Source organism: Antechinus flavipes, chromosome 4, assembly GCF_016432865.1.
Source record: "Antechinus flavipes isolate AdamAnt ecotype Samford, QLD, Australia chromosome 4, AdamAnt_v2, whole genome shotgun sequence".
Taxonomy (NCBI): domain Eukaryota; kingdom Metazoa; phylum Chordata; class Mammalia; order Dasyuromorphia; family Dasyuridae; genus Antechinus; species Antechinus flavipes.
This window is the reverse complement of record NC_067401.1, coordinates 25555987-25581460: the sequence shown is the minus strand read 5'-3', so window position 1 is coordinate 25581460 and position 25474 is coordinate 25555987. Positions and strand designations below refer to the sequence as shown.

General features: G+C 44.7%; 1 protein-coding gene across 7 annotated transcripts in view; it reads left to right on the top strand.

Moving 5' to 3' along the window:
* RAP1GAP2 (RAP1 GTPase activating protein 2) overlaps positions 1-25474 on the top strand; it is a 261381-nt gene that overhangs the window by 164261 nt on the left and 71646 nt on the right. Inside the window, exon 1 of one of the 7 annotated variants that reach the window (XR_007952983.1) lies at positions 17801-19010. The exons of 5 other annotated variants lie outside the window; for them this stretch is intronic. Coding sequence is in view for 1 of the 2 variants with exons in the window: in XM_051992124.1 (XP_051848084.1) it covers positions 18759-19010 (252 nt within the window). In the remaining variant the exon portion in view is untranslated. Of the gene's footprint in view, positions 1-17800; positions 19011-25474 lie in introns of those variants that run through there. One more of the 7 variants, XM_051992124.1, reaches the window with a different exon arrangement.

Sequence of the window (25474 nt, the reverse complement as noted above, 5' to 3'; positions counted from 1 at the left end):
GGAGACTTTTTTATAATTTTGCTCATATAATTCCTGACTTTCCTTTGGTAGATAGATTCCCAAATATTTTATGGTATCAACAGTTATTCTGAATGGAATTTCTCTTTGTATCTCTTGCTGTTGGGTTTTGTTGGTGATGTATAAAAATGCTGAGGATTTATGGGGATTTATTTTGTAGCCAGCTACTTTGCTAAAATTATGAATTATTTCCAATAGCTTTTTGGTAGAATCTCTGGGGTTCTCTAGGTATACCATCATATCATCTGCAAAGAGTGATAGTTTGGTTTCCTCATTGCCTACTCTAATTCCTTTTATATCTTTCTCGACTCTTATTGCCGAGGCTAGTGTTTCTAATACGATATTAAATAATAATGGTGATAGTGGGCAACCTTGCTTCACTCCAGATCTTACTGGGAAGGTTCCAGTTTTTCCCCATTGCATATGATGCTTACTGATGGTTTTAAATATATGCTCCTGACTATTTTAAGGAAAAGTCCATTTATTCCTATGCTCTCAAGTGTTTTTATTAGGAATGGATGTTGGATTTTATCAAATGCTTTTTCTGCATCTATTGAGATGATCATGTGGTTTTTGTTTGTTTGGTTATTGATATAGTCAATTATGCTAATAGTTTTCCTAATATTGAACCAGCCCTGCATTCCTGGTATAAATCCTACTTGGTCATAGTGTATTATCCTGGTGACAATTTTCTGTAATCTTTTTGCTAATATTTTATTTAAGATTTTAGCATCAATATTCATTAGGGAGATTGGTCTATAATTTTCTTTCTCTGTTTTCAGCCTACCTGGTTTAGGTATCAGTACCATATCTGTGTCATAAAAGGAGTTTGGTAGGACTCCTTCAATCCCTATTTTTTCAAATAGTTTATATAACATTGGAGTTAATTGTTCTTTAAATGTTTGGTAGAATTCACATGTAAATCCATCTGGTCCTGGGGATTTTTTCTTAGGGAGTTGATTGATAGTTTGTTCTATTTCTTTTTCTGAGATGGGACTGTTTAGGATATTTACTTCTTCCTCTGTTAGTTTGGGCAAGCTGTATTTTTGGAGGTATTTTTCTATTTCATTTAAGTTGTCGAATTTATTGGCATAAAGTTGGGCAAAGTAACTCCTAATTATTGCTCTAATTTCCTCTTCGTTAGTGGTGAGTTCTCCCTTTTCATTTTTAAGACTAACAATTTGATTTTCCTCTTTCCTTTTTTTAATCAGATTTACTAAGGGTTTGTCTATTTTGTTGGTTTTTTCATAGAACCAACTCTTAGTTTTATTAATCAATTCAATAGTTTTTTTACTTTCAATTTTATTGATCTCACCTTTTACTTTTAGAATTTCAAGTTTAGTGTTTGACTGGGGGTTTTTAATTTGTTCCTTTTCTAGCATTTTTAATTGCAAACCCAATTCATTGACCTTCTCTTTCTCTATTTTATACAAATAGGCCTCTAGAGATATGAAATTTCCCCTTATTACCGCTTTGGCTGCATCCCATACATTTTGGTATGATGTCTCATTATTATCATTTTCTTGGGTGAAGTTATTAATTATGTCTATGATTTGCTGTTTCACCCAATCATTCTTTAGTATGAGATTATTTAGTTTCCAATTATTTTTTGGTCTACTTCCCCCTGCTTTTTTGTTGAATGTAATTTTCATTGCATCGTGGTCTGAGAAGGATGCATTTACTATTTCTGCCTTACTACATTTGAGTTTGAGGTTTTTATGTCCTAATATATGGTCAATTTTTGTATAGGTTCCATGAACTGCTGAAAAGAAAGTGTATTCCTTTCTGTCTCCATTACATTTTCTCCAGAGATCTATCATATCTAACTTTTCTAGTATTCTATTTACCTCTTTGACTTCTTTCTTATTTATTTTGTGGTTTGATTTATCTAATTCTGAGAGTGCAAGGTTAAGATCTCCCACTATTATAGTTTTACTGTCTATTTCTTCTTGCAGCTCTCTTAGTTTCTCTTTTAAGAATTTAGATGCTACCCCACTTGGTGCATATATGTTTAATATAGATAGTGCTTCATTATCCATGCTACCCTTTAGCAAGATATAGTGTCCTTCCTTATCTCTTTTAATTAGGTCAATTTTTGCTTTAGCTTGATCTGAGATCAGGATGGCTACCCCTGCTTTTTTGACTTCACCTGAAGCATAGTAGATTTTGCTCCAATCGTTATTATCTCTACAGAAAGCTTAGGAGGCTTTCCACTTTGTGACTTGCCCAGGGTCATGCAGTTAAGGAAGTGTCTGAGGCTGGATTTGAACTCAGTTCTTCTGACCTCCAAGTCTAGGGTCACCATAATACCAGACTTTGAGTTTCAGATCCGCTTCTTTATATTTGCATATCCCCAGGCCAGCGTCCAGGATCCAGAGAATGGTTCGATGATCTCCTTGGTACAAGTTACTCCCAGAAGAGGGAATTCCTTCTACAAATGCAATTGCATCTCATTTCTGCAATTTACAGTCTTAGATGCCAAGGGAATTGAGAAGCTGTGGGGTATGCTCAGGATTCAAATCCTACGTATAACGCTTATTACCTGTGTGACCTTGAGCAAGGGATTCTATTGTTCTGGACCTCAGTTTCCCCCTCTGTAAAAGTTTGGATTGGATGGCTTCGGAAGTCCCTGCTTTGGGGTAGCAAATAGAGCACCAAGCTGGAGTCAGCCAGCCCAAGTCCAGCTGCAGATACTCACTAGCTGTGTGACTCCAAGCATGTCATTCATCCTGTTTGCCTCGGTTTCCCCATCTGTAAAATGATCTGGAGAAGGAAATGGCCAACCACTCTGGTGTCTCTGCCAAGAAAATCCACATGGGGTTTCTCAAACATGGCTGAAATGAACAGTAACAAGAAAGTCCTTTCAGCCCTAAATCTGTGATCCATAAAAATCTCAACCTTTCCAAGTCTATTTCCTCCTATGTAAAGTAGGGAGTAATTAATGACACCTCACTGGGCTGCTGGGAAGAAAGTGCTTTACCCACCTTACCTGGCTTGGCTTAAGGTCACCCATCTGAGAGACAGCAAGAGCTGGCTGCAGAGCCCCCCACCTGCCCTGGGACCTGCACAAATGCTTACAGATGGGAGTTGTCACTGCTTCCCACAGTGAAAAGTCCCTTTAAAAACTAAAAACTCAACTCATTTGATTTTAAAGTCAAAGAAAAAGAGGAAAACCAAATTACTCTTTCAAAAATAACAAGGGGATTAGCAACAGAGAAGCAGGAGATAAAGGAAATCGTGAGAAACTCAGGTCCAATTCTCTGACAACAGCAAGAAACTTAAAATGAAATGGATCGGGGGGAAATGGCAGAATTATGCCATTAAGCCCTTAGTGTCCCTCATTGCAGAGGAAGAAATGGAGGCCAGCGAGATGATTTGTTTCCCAGGTCTAAGGGCAAATTGAAAGTAAGGGACTTAGGTTAATGGAAAAAGAAAGAACCCAAGTTCAAATCACTAGTTGTGTGTGATCTTGGCAAGTCATTTAACTTCTTCCGGACTCAGTTTTTTGATTTCCCTTAAGTCTCTGAGTCCCAGCCTTGCCATCTGTGAAATGGGGATAATCAATCCATGGCCCCGACCTTGTAGGGTTGTTGAGATTGTCTTAGGGCAGTTTTTAAGCCAATCTTTTGGGACACTTTTACGTACGTTAACCCCAAAGAGCTACACAAATGTCAGCTGCTTTGATTTGTGGTGTTATTGTTGGGGAGTAGCAGCTAATGGAGAGAGAGGTGAGTCTAGCATTAGGAAGAATGGGATTCGGATCTGCCTCTGATTCATGCCAGCTGTGGGACTCTGAGCCCCAGGAAACTCCAAACTGAAGAGCAGGACAGTTACGGATTGGTATCAGTAGAGGAGGGCATTCCCCCCCCCCAGGAGTTCCCTCCAAGGGGCTCTTCCACAGGTCCCACCCCTCCTCCCGACACCCTCCTACTTGTGATTCTCTTGAAGCAATCTGTCAATCAATAGATGTTGATTAAGCAGTGGGTGCCTGGAGGAGAGAGGACCGGGTTGGGCCTGTCGTTAGAAAGTTTGTTGTGAATTATTTCAGTCATATCCAACTCTGGTGACTTCATTTGGGGTTTTCTTGGTGGAGAGACTGGAATGGTTGGCCGTTTCCTTCTCCAGCTCATTTTACAGAGGGGGAAACCGAGGCAAGCAGGGGGAAATGACTTCCCCAGGATCAGAATTAGTAAGAACTCAACTCTTCCAAACTCCAGGGCTGGTATATCCACTGTACCCACCTTGTTGCCATTGAGTTAGAAAAATCACTTCCCAGACATTTCTTAGGGGCCTGGGTAAATCACTTAATCTCAGTTTGCCTCAGTTCCCTCATCTGTCACATGAGGATAATAAAAGCACCTGTCTCCCAGGGGGTTGTGAGGTTCAAATGAAATAATAATTGTAAAACACTTAGCATGGCACCTGATCCAGAAGGAGTTATATATAAATGGTAGCTATAATAATAATTATTAGCTTTTGTGTATATGCCCAGAACCACACAACAGCAAAAATGAATCATTCCTGCCTGCATGGACCTTACATTCGATCGGAGGAGATCTGTGTATTGATACCTATGGATCTGGGATCCAGACTCTCCAACATTTACTACGTTCGCCTTTTGTCACCTTTGTCAACTTATGCACTCGTGTTTTAAAAATGAGGTTTAAGTGACTTGTACGAAGGCTAATTCGGACTCCCGTCCTCTCCCTTCTCCAAGACTTTGGCTCCTCTCTGAAGGGAGGACTTGGCAGCCAAAGCCATCTCAGCCCTCGGAGTACGGAGGCAAGATTCTGTGTCTGAGAATGCCTGCACATGGACCCGACATCCCTGTCTCCCATGGTGAGGAGCTGGGACAGGGCTCAGTCTCAAGGTGGGCAGGTGAGATCAAAGGGAAAGCTCAGCCCGGAGCTGCCATCCCCATGACATGCATCATCAGCCCTTTGTTTTATTATAATAATAATAATGATACATGTAGCACTTTAAAACTTCCAAATATAATGTAACTGCATATATAATAGAGTATAATATATAAGCAAGTAATATATATTTAGGTGATTATTAGTTTATGAATTAACATATTATATAAGATATTATCACATTTATCTAAAGAGACAGATCTTTTGTGTTATAATTCTTGGGGATGGTTTATATTGAACTGGTTTCTTTCCTGCTCTTGGACTTTTGCTAAATGACTGAGCTGGACAAGTGGAAGATAATCTGTGGCCAGAGAATAAAGGAAAACCTTTGCCCTCCCCCCCAAACCCCAGCAATCAAACCTATGACCCTGGTTTCATTAGTAGCAGCCTCCCTCCACCAAACAAACCAACTGCCAAAGACTAGGAAGTCAGGCCTGGTTAAATGCTGCATCCTCCTTATAGCCTTTGTCCTTTGCATGGCCCAGGAAGGGTCAGGATGTGGATGAGTTGGGAAGACTTGGATTAGAATCTCACCGCAGGTGAGGTTATTAGCTGTGTGACCCTGGGTAAGACTGAAAATTAGTTTTCTCCTCTATAAAATGAGAACAATAAAAGTCCCTATTTTACAGTGGCTGTGAGGCTTAAAGCACTGTAAAAGTGTGAACAAGAGTTATTAATTTTAATAATAATGAGATTTCCCAAAGACTCTGGAGATCTTTTAATCTTGAGAAATATTTAATATCTAACTATACCTGTATCAAACTGTATTAATATATCTATATCTAGCCTATACCTATACCTTTCCTTTATCTATAATCTAATCTATATCTCTACCTAGATCTACACATATATTTATATCTATATTTAATCTATATCTATACCTATCCTTTCTGCTGTATATATATAATCATGTATATATACACATATCTATATCTATGCCTACATATATATATTTAGACCTATATAATCTATATGTATACCTATCCCTTTCTATCTATAATCATATGCCTAATTTATATCTATACCTATCCCTTTCTATCTATATATTTATAATCACATATATACCTATGACTGCATCCATAGCTAATCTATATATAAATCCTTTCTACCTATATATTTATAATCATATATTTCTAAGCCTATATATTTATACCTATATATCTATATCTATCTATCTATATCTATACCTATCCTTTTCTATCTATACATTCATAATCATATATATCTAATCTATTTCTATATCTAAACCCTTTCTATCTTATATTTACAATCTATAGCTATTCCTTTCTATCTATATATTTACAATCATATACATTTATACCTACATCCATATGTTTCCCTCTATGTATATGTGTACCTATATCTTCCTATATCTGTTGCTATATCTATATTTATATGGAGATACAGACGTATGTAGGTATATGTAAGCTAGAGAGGCAGATAAGGGTGTGGGGAGAGGTATAACCTCCAGTCCTGGAGCTGCAACTTAGAAAGTTGGACAAGAGTGGCTTGTTCTCAGAACAACCACTCGCTGAAGAGGTTGAAAGCTCTGCTCCTGCCTTCTCTGCCAAATGTCTCAGCTGGGTGTATTTGCCTTCCACTGGGCCTGGGGCTGGATGGAGAGAAAAGTGGGTGGAGCGCCTGGCTTGTGTTTTGATTACTTCACCTTCTTCCTCACTTGCCTTCAAGCATTTGAAGGACTTTCTTGAGTAGGAGGAGGAGGAGAAGGAGGAAGGGGAGGAAAAGGAGAGGAGGAGGAGGGTTTGCCTTGGTCTGGAAGGCTCCCAGAGGCTCCCAGAGGCCAGAGCCAGGAGCAGTGGATGGTAGTAGCAGAGTCCACCGAGCTGCCCAGAAGGATGCTGACTTCCTCTCCCTTGGATGTCTTCCAGGAGGACTGGTGGACCACTTGTCGGTTATGCTGTGAAAGGAAATTCTGTTCGGATATGGTTTGGCCAGGGCTTCTTCCTCCCCTTTTGTGCCCTGGATATGGAACCCTGTTGCCTTGAAGCCAATGGATCCCTTCTCCAAATTATGCACTTAACTCAATCAGCCAGTCAAAAACATTAATTAAGCGCCATGTGACGGGAACTCTATGAGTCAGTCATAAGTTCACAGGCCCCTGAAGGTCCCTTCCAACACCAGAATTCTGTGATCCTCTGCTTCTCCGTGATTTTCTCCTTGTCTTGTGAGGGGGGAGAAGCCAATGAAACTTAACCCACTTCTGTGTGCATCAGGAAAGCGATCCTTCTTACCGCGCTCTGCCTGAAATCTCCCCGGTCCATGGGTGGGGCCAGTGGTTATATCTGTTCTTGTGTCCTCTTCAGTTCTTGGAGAGTCTTGAAGGCAGTCTCGTTTTCTACCCAGTTCTACAACTCTAAAGTGTGAGAGTTGGCTGGGATGTACCAACTAAGGTCCAAGAGGTGCCCCTTAGAGGGTTGGCCACTAGGGGGAGAAGTCTTCGGCCATGGGGAACCGAGAAAACACAAGTCCGAGTACGGGGCAGCCATCTTTGGCTTTGGAGTGATAGCAGTGGAGCAATGGATGGGGGAGGCGGGATGAGGAGCAGAGATGCTAAGAATCCCAGTTTGGGGATAGAAAGATTCCTTTCATAGTCAGTTCTCTAAATGTGAGATCTTTGGGCGATGGATGAGTTCATCTCTTGAAAGAAGCCTACTATTTCATTCTTTTTTTTTTTTTTTTTTTTTTGGCTGAGGCAATCAGGGTTAAATGACTTAACACAGCCAGGAAGTGTTAAGTGTCTGAGGACAGATTTGAACTCAGGCCCTCCTGACTTAAGGGCTGGTGCTCTACCCACTGCACCATCTAGCTGCCCTGTTTCATCCTTATCACTATTTTTGCTGACATGAAATAGGAATATAAAGGGTGGAGACTAAGAGGAGGCAAGGGGAGGGGAGAAGTATATTTGAGGCATGAGACGTACCGAGTACAAAAGCATGGAGCTGGGAGACAAATTCTTTGTTTGAGGAACAGAGAGAAGGCTGGATCTTAGAATGTAGGAAGGGGAGTCTAACAGTCAACTAGCATTTATTAAGGGCTTACTATGTGTCAAACACCTTACAGATATTATCTCATTTGATCCTGACAAAAACTTTGGGAGGTAGGTGCTATTATTATCCCCATTTGATAATTGAGGAAACCGAGGCAGATAGAGGTTGAATCTCTTGCCCGGGGAGGTACAGCTAGCCAGAAGCTAGATTTGAACTCAGGTCTTCCATTGCCCTTTTATGCTTTTTTTTCCCCAAAAGTATGTGGCTTTGGGAGTATGGTAGAAATCCTAAATATAGTCTGGAGGTGAATGAGCAAAGACCGGCTTCATTTGGAGGTTGGAACCATCCAATCTAAGGAGAGGTCACAGGAGCAAGATTCTTCTTCTTCTTTTTTTCTTCTTTTTCTTCTTTTCTTCTTTTCTTCTTCTTCCTCCTCCTCCTCCTCCTCCTTTTTCTTTTTACTTCTTCAGTGGGTGAACTCTGGGACTGGAGAGTGAAGAGCTGGTTCCAGAGTGACTTCAGGATGATAGAGGAACTCTGGAGAGGAATGAGAGGGAGTAAGATTAATATGACTAGACTGGAAAGATGGAATGGGGGTCATGTTGTGAAGGCTTTAAAAGTCAAACAGAAAGGTTTACGCTTTATACAATAAGGAGCCACTGGTGTTCATAGAGGAGGGGAGTCACATGGAACATTATCGTCAATGAGGAACGGAAGCTGCAGATGACTCCAGGGGGCTCTGGAGAAAAATCCGGTGCATGTTGAGGTTCATAACCAGATTTTCTGTTACCCAATCCAACATTCTTTCCACTGTATTATGCTTGTTCCTTTAAGTATTTAAAGGGCTGTCATGTGGAAAAAAAGGATTAGACATTCTTCAGAGCCCCAGAGGCCATCCTGGCATCCTCAGATCCATCAAAGATCCATTTATTACGCTCGTGTGTGAGTCTGGTTTTGTGTCTGGGCGAGGGCATGTGCATGTGCACTTATGTATCTGGGAGGTTCGGATAATAATAATCAGATTTGGAAGTGGAAGGACCTTGAAAGTCCTCGAGTTCATCCCCTTGCTTTAAAGCTTAGGAAGCTGAAGCCTAGGAAATGCCAGGAAGTACCCGAGGGTCCTCGAGGGCAGAAGGAGGATGCTTCTTGTCGCTGTGGGAGGATTGGAAGTCACAAATCTGTCTCACAAAATGTGCTTCAGTTTCCCCAAATGTAAAGTGGAAGCATTGGACAAGATGACCTGAAAGGGCCTTTCTCCTATGATCCATAATCACCTTTCGGTCTTCTCAGGACAGTCCGGCTGTCTGACCTTGAACTCGATTCCAATCGACCCTTCCCGCTAAGCTGATTTGTATTCCCCGTCCCCTCCCCCACCTCAAAAGGACTTGCGTATTTTTTTGGCATCTGGCTCATGAGGAAGAAATCCATTTAACATGAAGGCCCACAAGCAGCCACTGTAGTGAACAAGTGTAATTAGGCTATTGGTGCCTGAGGACTGCCAAGATTATTCTGTGACTGCAGTATTTATTTAGGTAATAATTAAGTAGGAGTGGGGGAGCAAAACCAGAGGCTTCTCGTTGCCAAACTCCAGTTCCCTCCAATTAAAGGGCAAAGCCGGCCAGCCAGGTGGAAGGGACGAGGCTGGCCTCCTGGCCCCCCTCAGACTCGCCGAGGCACAAGCCGACACCTTCCACTGTCAGTGGCGTTGGCTCAGGATGGCAGTCTACCCCTCCACCCCCATTTCCGGGGCAGAGCAACAGCAAGAAGGGCAAGACCATTGTTCCATCATCTTGGTTCCCTTCAGTTTTCCTTCACCAGGTCCCACTGGCAGCCACCATTTCTTTTTTTTTCCACTGATATTCCCAAAACCTAGCTTTTCCATTAGCTGAAAAAGGTCCTTCTGGGCTGGTTTCAGTTTCCACCAGCCGCCTTCATGAGTTTCCTACTTCCAAGTGTCTTCTGCCCTCAGCTCTCTCCCAGGCTCTAGATTAGATCCAGATTCCATTGACAAGATGTAGTGACGGGAGCAGCCATTGACATGGCACTCAAGAGCTGGCCAAGGGCTTTCTATGCATTGTCTTATTTGATCCTCATGACAAACCTGCGAAAATGCTCGACAAATGAGAGAACTTAGGCTTGAGAGAGTTGGGGTCTTCCCCACACATAACTGGTCAGAGACAAGACATTAATCCACATACATCCTGTTTCCAAGCCCTGTGTTCTTCCTGCTATAGAAGTAAGACTCTCCACTTGGTGTCCCATAAGCACCTCAAATTTAAGATGAAATGTTAGATTATTATCTTGACCCTTTCCTCACTTAAGGGAAACACGGGAGTAAAGCAAGGATGTTCTTTCTCCCTGCTGTTATTGGATATATGTTAATGTCACATTCTAGAGATGCTAATAATGTTAAAAGGACAAGATAAAGACATTACAAGGCAAAAGCACAAGCAAAGAGGAATTAAACTATTTGGACTTGCTGACATTGAGGTTGACTTAGAAAACCCTAGAAAATCAGCAAAGAAATGAAATGAGACTTCAGGTAATAGGACACAAAATATACACCAAACTCAATAGTGTTTCTTTTTAGCAATAACAAAATCCATATGGAAATCATGAAAAGAGAAGTCAAGTTCAAAATGCCTAAATAGCTGGGAATCAATCTGCCAAGGCAAACCAGCTTAGGTAAACACAGGTACAAAATGTTTTAAAGAATCTTCCCTTATTCTCACTTCAATTCACTCGCCAAATCCTCTGAGTTCAATCTCTGAAATATTACTTGCATTTTTCTGTTGTTGTTGTTGTTTTCGGTCATGTCCAGCTCTTTTTGACGCCATTTGGAGTCCTCTTGATAAAGATACTAGAATAGTTGGCCACTTCCTTCTCCAGCTCATTTTACAGATGGGGAAACTGAGGCAAACAGGGTAAAGTGACTTGCCCAGGATCATCCCACTAGGAAGTGTCTGACACCTGATTTGAACTCAGGGCTTCCTGACTCCAGGCCCAGGACTCTCACTAAACCACCTTTGTTTACTTTTCTCTCTTCCCACCATCACCTTCGCTATCACTCTCCCAGATTATTGCAGTCGCTTCTCAGCAGATTTCCAGACCTTTATTTTCTTTCTCCCTCTAAACCATCCTTCTGCCAGATCTGTCTTCCTCATGCATAGAGACACTTCCATCATTCATTTGCTTGACACTCGCCCCCTTGCCTGCTAAGTTTAAAATTCTTAGTATGTCCACATCTGAGTCCTAAGGTCTCAAGTTTCTAGTATGGGACTTCAGTAGGTCCTACCACGTGACATTGCCATGTCTTAGAGCTAGAAAGGATCTTGGAGTTTTTCTAGTTTTACCTTCAAATTATACAGATGAGTTAACTTTCAAGTGTCTTGCCCAAGACCACTCAGATAAGGGGCCAGCACTGGCATTCAAATCCAGCATTGTATACCTTTTGAGCTCTGTCCCTTTGTTCATATCCTTCTGATGCTTTCTTTACTCCTCCATGTTTTATAGTCCATCATGACCTTCCCATCTCTAGACCTCCCAGAACACCTTGTCTATATCTCTCTTATCACATATTAGTTTGCATTGTTATTAGTGTCTTCTCTCCTGACAGACTGCAAATTCCATGTCATATCAAAAGTTTGTATCTTCCCAAGTCTTAATCTCAATTCTATATACTTAGTAGGCACTAAATAAATATTTGTTGTACTGAATTAACTAGCCTAGAGGTAGGGAATATGGGGAAGAGAACCTGAATAACCTATAGAATGGATAACCTTTAGAATGGATAATAAACTCTTAAATAATTAAAAGAATGATCACAAAGTTTTGGAACTCCTTTTTCCACCTAATAAGGGAATACTAAAGTCAAAAAGCAAATGGTATCTACATGAAGTAGTCTAGACACGGGCGTGATGGGAAGGGAAGAGAGTTAATGACTACTTTGAGTAGCACTTAGTACCTCCAGTTGTGCACATGAAAGCCTAAACTAAGCCACAACTATAGCAAGAAAGGAATAGAAGTAACCGACGTTTACAAGAGAGATTTGCTAGCATAGTACGATGGACAGAGTGTTGGATCCCAGCTCTGCCACCATGACCTGTATGATCTTGGGTAAACCATTTCTCTGGATCTCAAGTTTCTCATTTGTGAATCCAGGATGTGTCATCATCATACATCAGGGCTGTAAATCAGATGCATCAATTATGCAGCTATGTGGCTGAAACCAGATTAAAATGTAATCAGGAAATATTTAACAAAATTAATAAATAATACACCGGAATGAGAATAATGTTAATTTAGGGTTTTCTAAGTCAATATGCAGCCTTCAGGGATCTATTTCCATTTCAGCTTGATGCCAATGGTCTTGATGATTTCTAAGCTTCCTTTCAGCTTCAAGCCTGTAATTCTATGGCTTGGCGGCTGATTGCCTGGGGGGAGGGGGGGGGCAGTGAGGGAGAGGGAAGAATCATAGATAATTGGGAACTTTTGACTCGGAAGATGCTGAGACCATCAGTGGGAAAGAGGAAGCTGAACTCAGTTCCCTTCTAATTGGATGATTTTGTGAGCTAGGAAGTTGAGAGAAGAGTCAGATTTGAGGCAGATTCAATCAATGAATATAAAATGTCCAATGAGTGCCAGGTGCCAGCAAAACAAAAAAGGGAAAAATGAAAATCATGTCTGCCCTCAAGAAGCTTTTTTGTTGGAAAAATGAGTTAATTCAGATGTGGAAATGTAAGTAGGACATCCAAATGGAGATGTTCAACAGGTGTCAGAAGCCCAGGACAGTGACCATGACTGGAGGAAGGAAGGAAGAAAGGAAAGAAGGAAGGAAGGAAGGAAGGAAGGAAGGAAGGAAGGAAGGAAGGAAGGAAGGAAGGAAGGAAGGAAGGAAGGAAGGAAGGAAGGAAAGAAGGAAGGAAGGAAAGAAGGAAGGAAGGAAGATAAGTGAGTGGATGGCTAGGTGGACAAATAGACAGATAGAAAAGGTGAATGTAGGTGTAACTAGGTAAGTAGGTAGATAGAGGATTAAGTAGATGGATAGATAGATGAGTAGATAGATAGATAGACACAGTTGATGGATAGATGAATAGAAGAATAAGTAGATGGATGGATAGATAATAGAAAGACAGACAGCCACACACTTGGGAGTGTGTGATAATTGAAGCCACAGCAATGGATGAGAGTATGATGAGAGAGGATGGAGACCGAGAAGAAGGGACTGGGGCCAAAGGGCTGGGGAGAAAGACCAGCTGGGATTTGGTGAGGCGGTTCACAATTCTTGGAACTTGCCTATCCACTGACAGGGAGAGAACGGATGGGGAGGGTCTGGAAGGCCTGATTGGCACTGGACAGCCAGACTCCTGGCACTGACCTGTGCTCTGCTGCCCCTCTCTAGCCCAAAGGCCCCCCTCCCTGGCTCTGCCCTTTGCCGGATTCTGGCCGCAGCTGCCCAAGATTCCCAACTCAGATCCCAGATGGGCTGCCGCTGTTGTCCTGCCATTCCGTAAGAGCCAGGAGCTCCTTGTTTTTTCTGAGAACTGGAAGGGAATGAGAAGACTGTCCCAGCAGTGGTGGAAGAATGAGTAATTGGGGAGGTGAGATCATTTACTAGGGCACCTCCTCTGAAAAACAAAGACCACAGTGGGTTGGGAGTAACCCAGAACGACTCGGATGTGTCCCGACAAAACACACACGCGAGCGCACACCCCAACTTTGAGGGAGCACCCAACAGAGCTAGGAAGTTCTTGCCTGTAGTCAGGGAACTCTCTGGGACCGAGGCGGCCGGAGGAGGAACGGTGTGGGGCTGAGCTGGGACCCCACCAAGGAGCCCCTGCGGTCTCTGTGCACCCCGCTCCTGCTGGAGATGACACAAGCCCTGGGGTTTCTATACCAGGGCATGGGTTTCTAATAATAACACTATTACTGCTAACAATCATGACTAACATTTTCTGGTACTTTAAGATGTAAGATTGCCAAGAGGTTCACACGGCCAGTTTCATTTGATCCTGACACTGACCCTGAGGTCGGTACTACAAGGGTGGTTATCCATACTTAAGTGAGAAGGAAACTACCTGAAAGAAAATTAAGTGGCTTTTCCAGTCACACAGTCACTAAGCATCTGGGATAAGATTTGGATCGAGGTTTTTGTGACTCCAGGCTTTCTGTTCTCTGCCTCCTATTGCCTCAGTTTCTCCATTGGGACATGTTTCCACATCTAGCGGTGGGTTTCTACACATAGGCCCCCAAATCCTTCTTAAGCCGAAATGAGGAAACAGATCCCCAGAGAGATTAGGTCACTTACTGAAGTCATGAAAGCAGCAAGTGACAGTCGGGATCTGAATTCAGCCTGGTTCCACATCCGTTCCTCCTCACACCGTGTGGTGTCTGTGAGCACCACAAAAGGCAGATAACAGACTTGGGGGGCAGGGGAAGGAAAGGGGATCCTCCTCTTGCATCCAGGAGCTGGGCTCACAAGCTTAACCCAAACCCTCTGATGGATCTCAAAGCCCAGGCCCAGGATCGGCTGCAGAAACACAGCCACGCAGGAGGATAACTGCAGACAAAGAGAGAGAGCGCTCTTCATTTAGGATTGGGGCCTCCCTTTTTTTCAAGCTGTTCTCATAATTAAATGATGATCCTCGTAATTCTTAATAGCAGGGCTTCTGACAGTGAAGAATGGCATTGTGCCCAAGGCTCGGAGGCTGGTTTGATTGATGGGGGAGCTGCCTGGCCCTTTCCTCCCCACCCGCGTCTTTCCCTAGTCACTGAGGGCTGTCTCTCTACCCCTTGCTTCCTCCTCCCTCCCTCTGGCCCCTTAATATTCCAGCTTGGGGGCAAAGAACACAGTTCTTTGGGTAGAATGGCACCCTGTTCGAGAGCTGGACTCGGAGGTCAGCCAGCCCACTTCTCTTGGTTTACAGATGAGGAAACTGAGTCTCCAAAAGTTCCTTGCTTTAGGTTACCTAGGTAACCTAGACAATCAGGATCCAGATCCCCTGGCCACATATGGAGGGTGCTTTCTGTGGCCTCATGCTGGAATGGCTCTGAAGCTGTGTTGGACATTTGATCTTTGCGGACCTCTCTATTATTTCCATTCTGACATTCATGCACCCCAGGGGCACTGAGGTCGCCCGGTGGATAGAACACTGGCCTTGGACCCATTCGTCTTTCTGAGGTCCATTCTGGCCTAGTGTATGATCCTGGGCACCCTGCTTGCCTCAGTTTCCTCATCTGTCAGATAAGCTGGAGAAGGAAAAGGAAACCAGTCTAGTGTCTTTGCCAAGAAATCTCCAACTGGGTCATAGAGAGTTGGGTGCCATGTGCAGAAATGTGTGTGGCCCTTTTTGTGGTGGCAAGAAACTGGAAACTGAGGGGATGTCCATCAGTGGGGAATGGTTGGATAAGTGATGGTACATGAATATTATGGAATATTATTGTTCGGTAAGAAATGACTAACAGGATGATTTCAGAAAGGCCTAGAGAGACTTGCAGGAACTGATGCTGAGTGAAATGAGCAGGACCAGGAGATTATTATACACGGTAATAACAAAATTATACAATGATCAATTCTGATGGACGTGGCTCTTCTCAACAATGAGATGACTCAAACCAGTTCCATTGTCCAGTAATGATGAGAGCCATCTACACTCAGAGAGAGGACCGTGGGAACTGAATGTGGAGTACAACATAGCATTCTCACTCTTTTTGTTGTTGTGTGCATTATGTTTTCTTTCTCTTTTTCCTCATTTTGATCTGATTTTTCTTGTGCAGCATGGTAATTGTGGAAATATGTATAGAAGAATTGCACATGTTTAACATATTTTGGGTTACTTGCCAAGTGGAGGAAGGGGCTAGGAAGAAAGGAGGGAAGAAATTAGGACACCAGGTTTTGTAGGGGTAAATGGTGAAAATTATCCATGTATATATTTTGAAAATGAAAAGCTATAATTAAAAAAAAAAAGAGTTGCATTCACCTGGAAAAGGCCTGGCCTGAAGCAGAGATCTCAGGGCTAGGAAGATGGTCAGAGGCAGCTTGGGAGACACTAGCTGAGCTCACGGCACTAGGCCCAGCCTGCTCCTATGGGTGATCCTGGATGATCTTTGGAAAGTGGCTGCCAATGAGAGAAGGCCATGAGGCCAGTGAAAGAGCAAATATCCTGATTTTAATTGTAAAAAGGGGCAGATGGCAAAGTTAGTGAATTGTAGACCAGGGATCATGACTTATAGTGTGTTGTAGCCCCCAAGGCATATTTCTGCTGGCCTTTATTTTATTTATTTTTCCAATAGTATTTAATTTTCCCAAATATATGTAAAAATAGTTTTCACCATTCATTTTTTATTAAAACATTTTATTTTCAAAATATATGCATAAATAATTTTTACCATTCACCCTTACAAAACCTTGGGATCTAAATTTTTTCTCCCTCCCTTCTCCCCATCCCCTCCCTTAGACGGCAAGTAATCCAATATATGTTAAACGTGTGCAATTCTTCTAGCCATATTTCCACAGTTTTCATGCAGGATAAGAAAAATCAGATCAAAAAGGGAAAAAATGAGAAAGAAAACAAAATGCAAGAAACAACAAAAAAGTGAAAATGCTGCGTTTGTGGTCCACATTCAGCCCCACAGCCCTCTCTCTGGGTGCAAATGGCTCTCTCCAGCTCAAAACTACTGGAACTGGTCCGAATCACTTCACTCAGTACTCATTTTTCCCCCTGCTCTTATTTCCCCCTCCCCAAGACAGCAAGCAATCTGATTCAAGTTAAATCCGTGCAGTTCTTTTAAACCAATTTCCATATTTGTCATGTTCTGCGGGCCTTTAGCACAGAACCCTAGAGAGGATTCTCTGAGAGGGGCCTTAGGAAATCAGTGGAAGTGACTTGTCCAGAGTCCACAGCAGCCCTTTCCCCAAGTGCATTCCTTGGGCCTTACTCTGTATGGGTGCCTCGTTTGGCTGTTCTCCCCCACCTGCCAAACTCCTGAAGAGATTTCTTGGTCTGTTCTCAGCTGGGACATCAACCCAGCGCTTCCAGAGCTTAAATAAATCCCGGGAGAGAAAGCTGCCTGGGGAGGGGATGAAGAGAAAAGAAATGTACTGCACATCTGGTGGGAGGCTGGCGCTGGTGGGTTAGGATGAGGGAGGGGAGGGCAGGGTATTATTGAAAAGGAGATCTGCTCCCCGCCTGTCCAGCGACCCTGCCTCTGAGAGTGGGAGCTGTGGGACTCATTTCTCTGAGACTCAGTTTCCTATCCTGTAAATCGAGGAAGTTGACCACTTCCTCTAAGGTCCTTCCCAGATCTCTGGTCACACTTCATGAGCTTGAGCCTCAGTTTCCTCTTCTGTCCAGTAAGGGGTGGGCCTGGCAGACCTCTGAATCTACCCTTCTGTACTTGCAACTTTCATTAAAAAAAAAAAAAAGCCTTCGTTTTCTAAACCTGGCAAATCCGGGGGCCTTGAGCCGCTGTCCCAGGGGATCGGCTTCTTTTTATTCACATCGCTGTTCCCGTCATCAGCGTCACTGCGTCGGTCCAGGCTCACACTCTGGGGCTTTCTGGCCCCAGCTGTACTCCCAGTCCATTTATTTTTAAATTGTGCTTTCATCTGCCACGGCCACGTGGGTCTCTAAGGAGATGCAGAAATCTCTTGGACTGTACAGATAATTCCTCGTCTTCCCAGATGACTTCTGCTTCTGTGCAAAGCTCTTCCCTTCCGCCATCTCTCTTCCCGTCTCACCTTTGCATCTGGCCGTGGATGGGCCTGGAGGAACGCTGCTCCTTTCTAAAGTGGAGGAAACTGAGGGACAGAGAAAGGCCTTCTAAGTCGGCATCCGGAGCCCAAGGTCCCGCCCATCCAGAACTCGGATGTTCTGAAGTATGAGAGCTGGAAGGGACTTTGGCACTAAATTAGTCCAACTCTGATCTTTGTTTAAAAACAACCTTTCATTGATACCTTGCGTATCCTTCCCTCTCCCTCCCCTACAGAGCCTCCTTTTTTATTTACTTGTTTATTTTAATGGTAGGTTTTTATTTCCAAAACCTATGCAAAGATAATTTTCAATTTTCACCCTTGGAAAGCGTTGGGTTCCAAATTTTTCCTCCTTCCCTCCTCCCCATCACCTCCCATAGACAGCAGGTATCCAATCTAGCTTAAACCTGTACAATTCTATCCACATTTCCACATTTATCATGTTGCACAAGAAAAATTAGATCAAAAAGGGAAAATGAGAAAGAAAAAAAAAGGCAAACAACAAAAAGGTGAAAAGACTATCCGTGATCCCGTTCAGCGCCCACTTTCTGGCACAGATGGCTTTCCCTCCCATCACAAGTCTGTGGGAATCGAGGGCCATCTTTTTTAGCAAAGAATAAGGCGGGGGAGCAGGTCAGCAAAGTCGTGTCCCCTCCCCTGAGGACAATCTGCGGCATTCGGGGCCATGGCCTCCTCTTCCCGGTCAAGGAAGGATCCCGGTTTCACAGCCAGGTCCGGCACTGGGAGCAGCCAGGTGACCCGGCTCCGTGAGGCACGAGGGACAGGATGAGGGGCTCCCCTAAGATCCTGGGGGGAAGAGTTAAGACTAAGGCCCATCCGCGAGCCCGCGGCGGCTTCTGCCGGTCAGTGCCTCCGTGGTCCAGCCCAGCCCGGTCCTGCGAGCTGGGTCTCCAGCCAGAAGCATTCTGGGTGCTTCCAAGCCATGAATGGAAGGGAAAGAATGACTGGGGAAGGAAAAAATCTGCCGTCTTGTCCAGTCTTGTTCACTGACTTTCCCTTTTTCTCCCATTTCTACCATGTGGTTTCCTGCATAACCTGCTATGGATGGACACCCCCCCCCATTCATCTGGCAGCCCTGCCCCCACTCCCGGCCCAGTGCGGATCAAGGGTCAGGGTGAGTCCGTGTGGAAGGACAGTCCCGGGCAGATACCCAAGCCCAGCATTTCCTTGTTTGATTTTGAGGAAGTTGTTTTAGACACCAGCCGGACTGCTCTGCTCCTGGCCGGGACCGAGAGGCTCCCGGCCGCCCGGGCACGGGGACCAGGGAAGATGATGGACTTCGTAAGGAGGCTTCTGGTGAGCCCCCTGCCCGTCAGGGACGGGATGCCCACGAGGGCCCCGGAGGAAGCGCCCGAGCTCCCCGGGCTGGGCTTGGCAGGCGGCCGGGCCCGGGCAGCTGTTTGCCTCCACGCAGTGTTGTGCTGGCACGTCAGCCTGGAGGGGGGAGGAGCCCGGGAAGGGGGTGTGTGAGAGTGTGTGAGAGTGTGAGTGTGAGAGTGTGAGTGTGTGTGAGTGTGTGTGTGTGTGTGTGTGTGTGTGTTAGCATGTCTAGTGTGCACATGTGTAGGGGCAGAGGGAGGGCCGGCGTCTGGAGGAGTGGGGGAGGCGAGCAGGTGCCTCACCGTGGCAGGAGCCGGGGTGGGGGGGCCCGGACTTGGAAGGGCCCCCTCCCCCACCCTGCGGCTTCCCCACACACCCCCCGGCTCTTGCCTTCAGGGTCACCGGGGTGCGGGGCTCAGGGAGCAGGGACCGAGCCCCGGCTCTGTCTCCGGCTGCTTGCCGGCCCCGCGGCTGCTTGGTCTCCCTGCGCCTCCATTTTTCTCTCTCTCAGTGGGTGCTGTCGGGGGTCTCGAGGCTCCTCCCCCGCGGGAGGAGATGCCCCTCCCCCGCTCACAGGGTTGGAAGGGGCAGGATCCGAACCCAGGCCTTCTGACTGCGGCCCACACATCCGCCGTCCCAGCCTTAGGGCTCGGGCCGAGGTCCTGCTAGCTCGGGGGGCAGTGCGGCGGAGGACGAGGAGAAAAGGCTGCGGCCCCTTGTGAGCGGGTGACAGACCAGTCATAAATCCGTCTGCCCCCCTCCTGGAGGCGGAGGGGGGACGGCCCAGGGAGGGAGGCTTGGTCCCAAGGTCCCAAGCCAGGGACTGGCCCACTGCCCACAGACTGGCTGGCCGAGTGAGCCTCGGGGCTTTAGCGGGGCGGGGAAGGCAGAGCGGTGTAATGGTTAGAGCCTAACGACTCAAATCGCCTTGTGACTGTTGCAGCTTCGCAGCCTCCGCCACTTCGGCTGCCTCATCTGTAAAATGGGGAGAAAAACGGTTTTCACTGGTTCTCATCGGCCGTTGTGAGACCCCGGTGGGGTAATGTGAATGCCGGGCAAACGTTAAAATGAGACAAATGTCAGCCCCTGTTAGGGTCATGAGACTGGTGGGGGACAGCCGTGCAATCAATTCATCAATCAATAGTCGTTTGTTTTTTAGGAGCAGTCAGGGCTGAGTGACTTGCCCAGTCAGTGTCTGAGCCCAGACCTCCCGACTTGGGCCGGCCTCTACCCAGCTGCCCTCAGTAATCATTTTTTAAGGCCTGGTCTCAAAGGCCGGAACGTCCCATCTCTGGGCAAGCCCCTCAGCCTCCCTGTGAGAGGGGAGTTGCTCACTGCACAGCTGGAGGGAGTTTCTCCCGGCGGGAGTTCCCTGTGTGCAGGTCTGAGTCTCCGGAAACAGCGGCTCTCCTCCCTCCTGTCAGACCAATATCCCCAAGCCAGGAGTCTGACCGGGCTGCTCCAAATCCTTCTGCGGCTCCACATAATGCAGATCCTTCATCGTGACGTGTCCGGTCTGGCTCAGGCAAGCCCTCTTAAACGGTCCCCTGGTTTTCCGGCTTTCCCCTCCCTGAATTTATTCGGTATTCACTTAACGTCTGCGCACAAGTTGTGGTCATCCCAGCAGCACGCAAGAGACTATTTCATTTTTGCCTAGTTCCTTGCACTACAATAGGCGCTTAATAAGTGTAGAATTGTATATTATTCTCTATGTCCCTTCTCTCCTCCGGCAAATGGATGGCTGTTTAGAGGAATAAGATGGTCTCCCCCTTTGCTCGCCATTCCTTTGTTCACACCGTTCCCTTCACCTGGAATGCCTTCCTTCCCTCTCTCCCTGTCAGAAGCTTATCCGTCCCCTCCAGGAGGGCCTCCGTGATTGCTGTTCCGCCGATTGATCTCTGCCTCCTCTGAGCGCCCACAACTACTCTCACCTCACCCCACTTTTATTATAGTAATTTGTATCGTGCTTTATCGCCCTACTTTACAAGGTCCAAAAGGGCAGGAGCTTTCTTGTTCACCTTTATAATCCCCTTGGGCCACCGTGCAGAGGAGGGGTTCCCCTTGAATGAGTGATCTTTGCGACCATTGAAGTATCTCAGGGATGGACCCCTAACTGGGGTTTGTAATATTCTTCTCTAAAATTAAAGTTCTCTGGGAGCAGGTTTCTTTGGGGGCTTCTGGGAGCAGCCTTTGTTTCAGCTCGGAGTGATCACCCCAAATGCAGCCAGGAGTTAAAGTCCAATTCCTTGATTTTCTTTTTCAAGTATTGTCTCCTTCCTTGGGCCCGGTTAGCTTTCTTAGAGGCCTCTCTCTCTCTCCTTGGTTCCAAGAACTCTTGCTGCTAGTCCTTTGCCTCTGCCAGCTTCGGCCTCTCTTCCTCCGAATCTCCAGCCAGCGCAAAGGTGGAAGATGGAATGAATCTGTCTCCTCCTCTGAGAGTGGGCTTGTGTCCTCTCTGGCTTCTGTATCTCGGGGACTGAATCCTGGTTGAGGCTCCTCCTTATATGTGCTCTCTTAAAAGTGTGAATCTTGTAGAACTCTAATAAGTACTAAGTGTATTAGTGAATTAGAGAACTGTTAAGTCCCATGCTAAATTAGATAATTATTGTCTCTTATCAATTCCAGTGTAAGAATCCTAATATCTCCCGCTTTCTTTTGATTTAGAACATAGGTGGTCATGACCTCCCTGACTTCTCAAGGAGGTCAGAACTCCCAAAAAGGAGGTGATCACGCCCTCCCTGACTGCTCAAAAAAGGAGTGAAAACACCATAAAAAGGAGGTGATCACACCCTTTGTGTGTGATAAAAATGGAGATGAAAACAGTAAAGAAATAGGAAATCAAATCAGATTAGGGGTTTCTGAAGGGGCTCGTTCTTAAAGCAGATATACAAAAATCCATCAATATGGGAGGTATTACACATAATTACATAAGTTACATAAGCACATAATAACATAGACTAGTAGTAGTAGTAGTAGTAGTAACAAATAACATGAATCAAAATGAGGATTTATACACGTCCATAAGTCCTAGAAATAGTCCAAAAGGAATCTATTGTCCATTACATCATGTGCCAGGAATCCAATAATTCCTACAAGCTTTGAAGTTCTGCAACAGTCTTTAGCAACAATTTTTCATCTCAAGGAATCCAAGGATTCCTATTGGTTTTCAAATCCTTGAAACAGTCTCATCTTGTGCTAGAAAATCCAGTGATTCCTGTAGATTTTGTACTTAAATCTTCTCCTTTGTTTCAAGGTTTTTCTCCTTTTTTGTCTCTCTCCAGGTGCTCGTTGCCACGCATCTGATTCCTTCTCCATCTGTAGGAATACAAGCAAACCCTTTCTCCCAACCAGTTAACCTATCTAGTCTCTTCTATTTACCACTTTCTAAATCTCTCCTCATCATCTTGGCAATTACATTGGAACTGTTTGGATACTGCCCTGTTGGGTTAAAAAGCCTGTATTTTCTCCAATTGTAATCCTGTTCTGCCATCTGATTGCTTTTCTATTGGTTGATCACCTAATCCCTTTCTGCCATGTGATTACTTTTCTATTGGTTGATCACCTAATCCCTTTCTGCCATGTGATTGCTTTTTGGCTGATCACATCACAGTCCTGACCTTCTAAAGATTCTCTGGGTGTAACCTCGGCTGCCATCATGCCCCACTTGCCTTTTGTAGGATATCTTGGGGCGGGGCTGGGCTCCACCTCTCGTTTCCCTGGGTCAATCTACAATCTGAGGCCCAGTGGAAGCCCTTGTGGCATTTTGGACATGGGGTTTTAGGTCTTCTCTCAGCCTGTCTTCTTATTCTATCTCCATATCTATACTGGGCTCTCAGATGTCCTAGTTTTCCACACTGAAAATATTGACGAGTTTCTCTAGAAGTCCCTTGCCAAGAGGGACCCTGTCTTCCCATGTTCATCATAGCCTGGCTATAAAAGGCATTTGTGCCCACTGTGGCACAGCGCCTTATGGTCTCCTCTAAAGGAGCATCTTTGTCTAGTCCCCATATAATTCTTCTGCAAACCTCATTGGCATTTTCCTTAGCCAGATGTCTGGTCATTTTTTCTGTAGCTGCATTTTCTCCAATGGTTCTTATTACAGCTGTTTGCAGATGTCCCACAAAATCAGCAAAAGATTCATTGGGACCTTGTTCTATTTTTGTGAGGGCTTCCCCTCCATCTTTCCCTGGGAGGGAACCCCACGCTTTTATAGCAGCAGCAGCAATTTGTTCATAAGCTGTTGTGGGATAATTAATCTGTTCTGAATTCTCTCCATACCGACCTTCACCTGCTAGTTGGTCAAAAGTGACTTGTACATTAACTCCTGTTTGCCTATTGCATCTGGCTTGAATCCTACATAATTCATGATACTCCAAAAGCCACAACAAGTTTTGTCCAGGTTCTAAACATGTCCTTGCTATGGATTTCCAATCACTGGGATTAAGATTTCATAAACCAAATTATCTAGAAACATCTTAACGGAAGATGATGTAGCCCCATAAAGAGTGCAACCCTTTTTCAAATCCTTAATTTTCACCTTTTTGGACCTGAAGAGTCAAGCTCTTCAATCACAGGGTATGCATGTATTAAATCAGATACATCCTGTTCTTCATTTTTTGCCTTAACCAATGCTTTTTGTAATCTTGTCATAGACTGATCCATAGGTGGTTGTATCACTGCCTCTCCCCCTCCTCCTTCTCCCTCCACCCATGAAGGGTTAATTGAGGGAGGTAGGTCAGGGGATGTGGAAGACCTAATTTCTCCTGCAGTGAAGTATCACACTCAAAATTGTACTCCATTCTTATCTGATTCTTCATCCTTTTCATGTAGTTTATTTAGATCCTCCCCCTCCTGCACTTTCTTATAACTTATATAATTTCCTAAAGCCAGTTGTATATATTAAATGTGTCTTTGGAAATTGAGTCAGGTCCATTTTCATTATAGAATTAACATAGTTGCTCTCCTACTAATTTCCACCAATTTGGATCCAATTCTTTTTCCTTAGAGAACCAAGATGATGTGTACTGTACAGTTTTTAAAAGATCAATGATCTGCTCCCAAGTTATAATTAAACCTTGATTTTTTATCAGTCTGACCAAGCCTTCAACACATTTTCCTTGAAGAGGAAAAGAAGGTTATTTTCTAAACATCTATCCTATTTTAGCTGAAATTCTGCTTTAGCTCTTTACCAAAGTTTCCTTGCTGTACTCACCCTACTGGGTCGAGGAGACTTTTCCACTGGATCAGGATCGTGCCTGTCCCATGTTCGGGCGCCAGAATGTAATATGCTTCTCTAAAATATAATGTTCTCTGGGAGCAGGTTTCTTGGGGGGCTTCTGGGAGCAGCCTTCGTTTCAGTTCAGAGTGATCACCCCAAATGCAGCCAACCGTTAAAGTCTAAATCCTTTCATTTCTCTTTCAAATATTGTCTCCTTCCTCGGGCCTGGTTAGCTTTCTAGAGGCCTATCTCTCCTTTGCCACTAGTCCTTTGCCTCTCCAGCTTCAGCCTCCAGCTCCCTCCGAGTCTCCAGCCAGCACAAAGGTAGAAGTTGGAATGACTCTGTCTCCGTCTCTGAGAGTGGGCTTGTCCTTTCTGGCTTCTGAATATCCCGGACTGAATCCTGGCTGAGGCTCCTCCTTATATGTGCTCTCTTAAAGGTGTGAATCTTGTGGAACTCTAATAAGTACATTAGTGAACTAGAGAACTGTTAAGTGCCATGCTAAATTAGATAAGTGACTTAGCACCTTGTGAGATTCCTAACAGGGGTTGATGGTTTCTGAGGTGTGAGCCCCAAACCTGCCACTCTGGGGGTGCCAGGGATGACAGATTGTCAACACCAAGGGGTCTTTAGCACCCAGCACTCTGCCGTCATGGTGTGGTGACATGACCCGACCTTGGACAGCTGACTGTTAACTTCATACCTCTGTGACCTCGGGAGGCTCAAGCCTCCTCCTTTCTCCCCTTCCCCATGTTAGCGTCTTTATGTATAAAATAAGAAGCAGACCAGACAGGCTTTCAGTTCCTTTTCAGTTGTAATGTTCTTTAATTCTATTAATCAACTTGATTCAAGCTGAGCCCCTCATTTTCTTCCCAAAACTGGGAGGAAAATAAAAATAATAATAATAATAAGTATAATAGTACCTAAAGTTTGCCATTTTATTCTCACAACAACCCTGAGAGGTATGTACTTTTGTATTCCCATTTAAGAGATGGGGAAACTGAGGCAATTTGAGTGACTTGCCCAGTATCACATAGCCAGCAAATGTCAGAGACAGGATTTGACCTTCCTAATTCCAAGCTCAGTGCTCTACTGAGACACTGCCAGAAAATGTGCTAATTTCTGGAAATACAAAGAAAGGCAAAACACTGGCCCTGCCCTAGGGGAGCTTTCCTTCTAATAAGGGATTGTTGTTGTTCTGAGGTCATATCAGTCATGTCT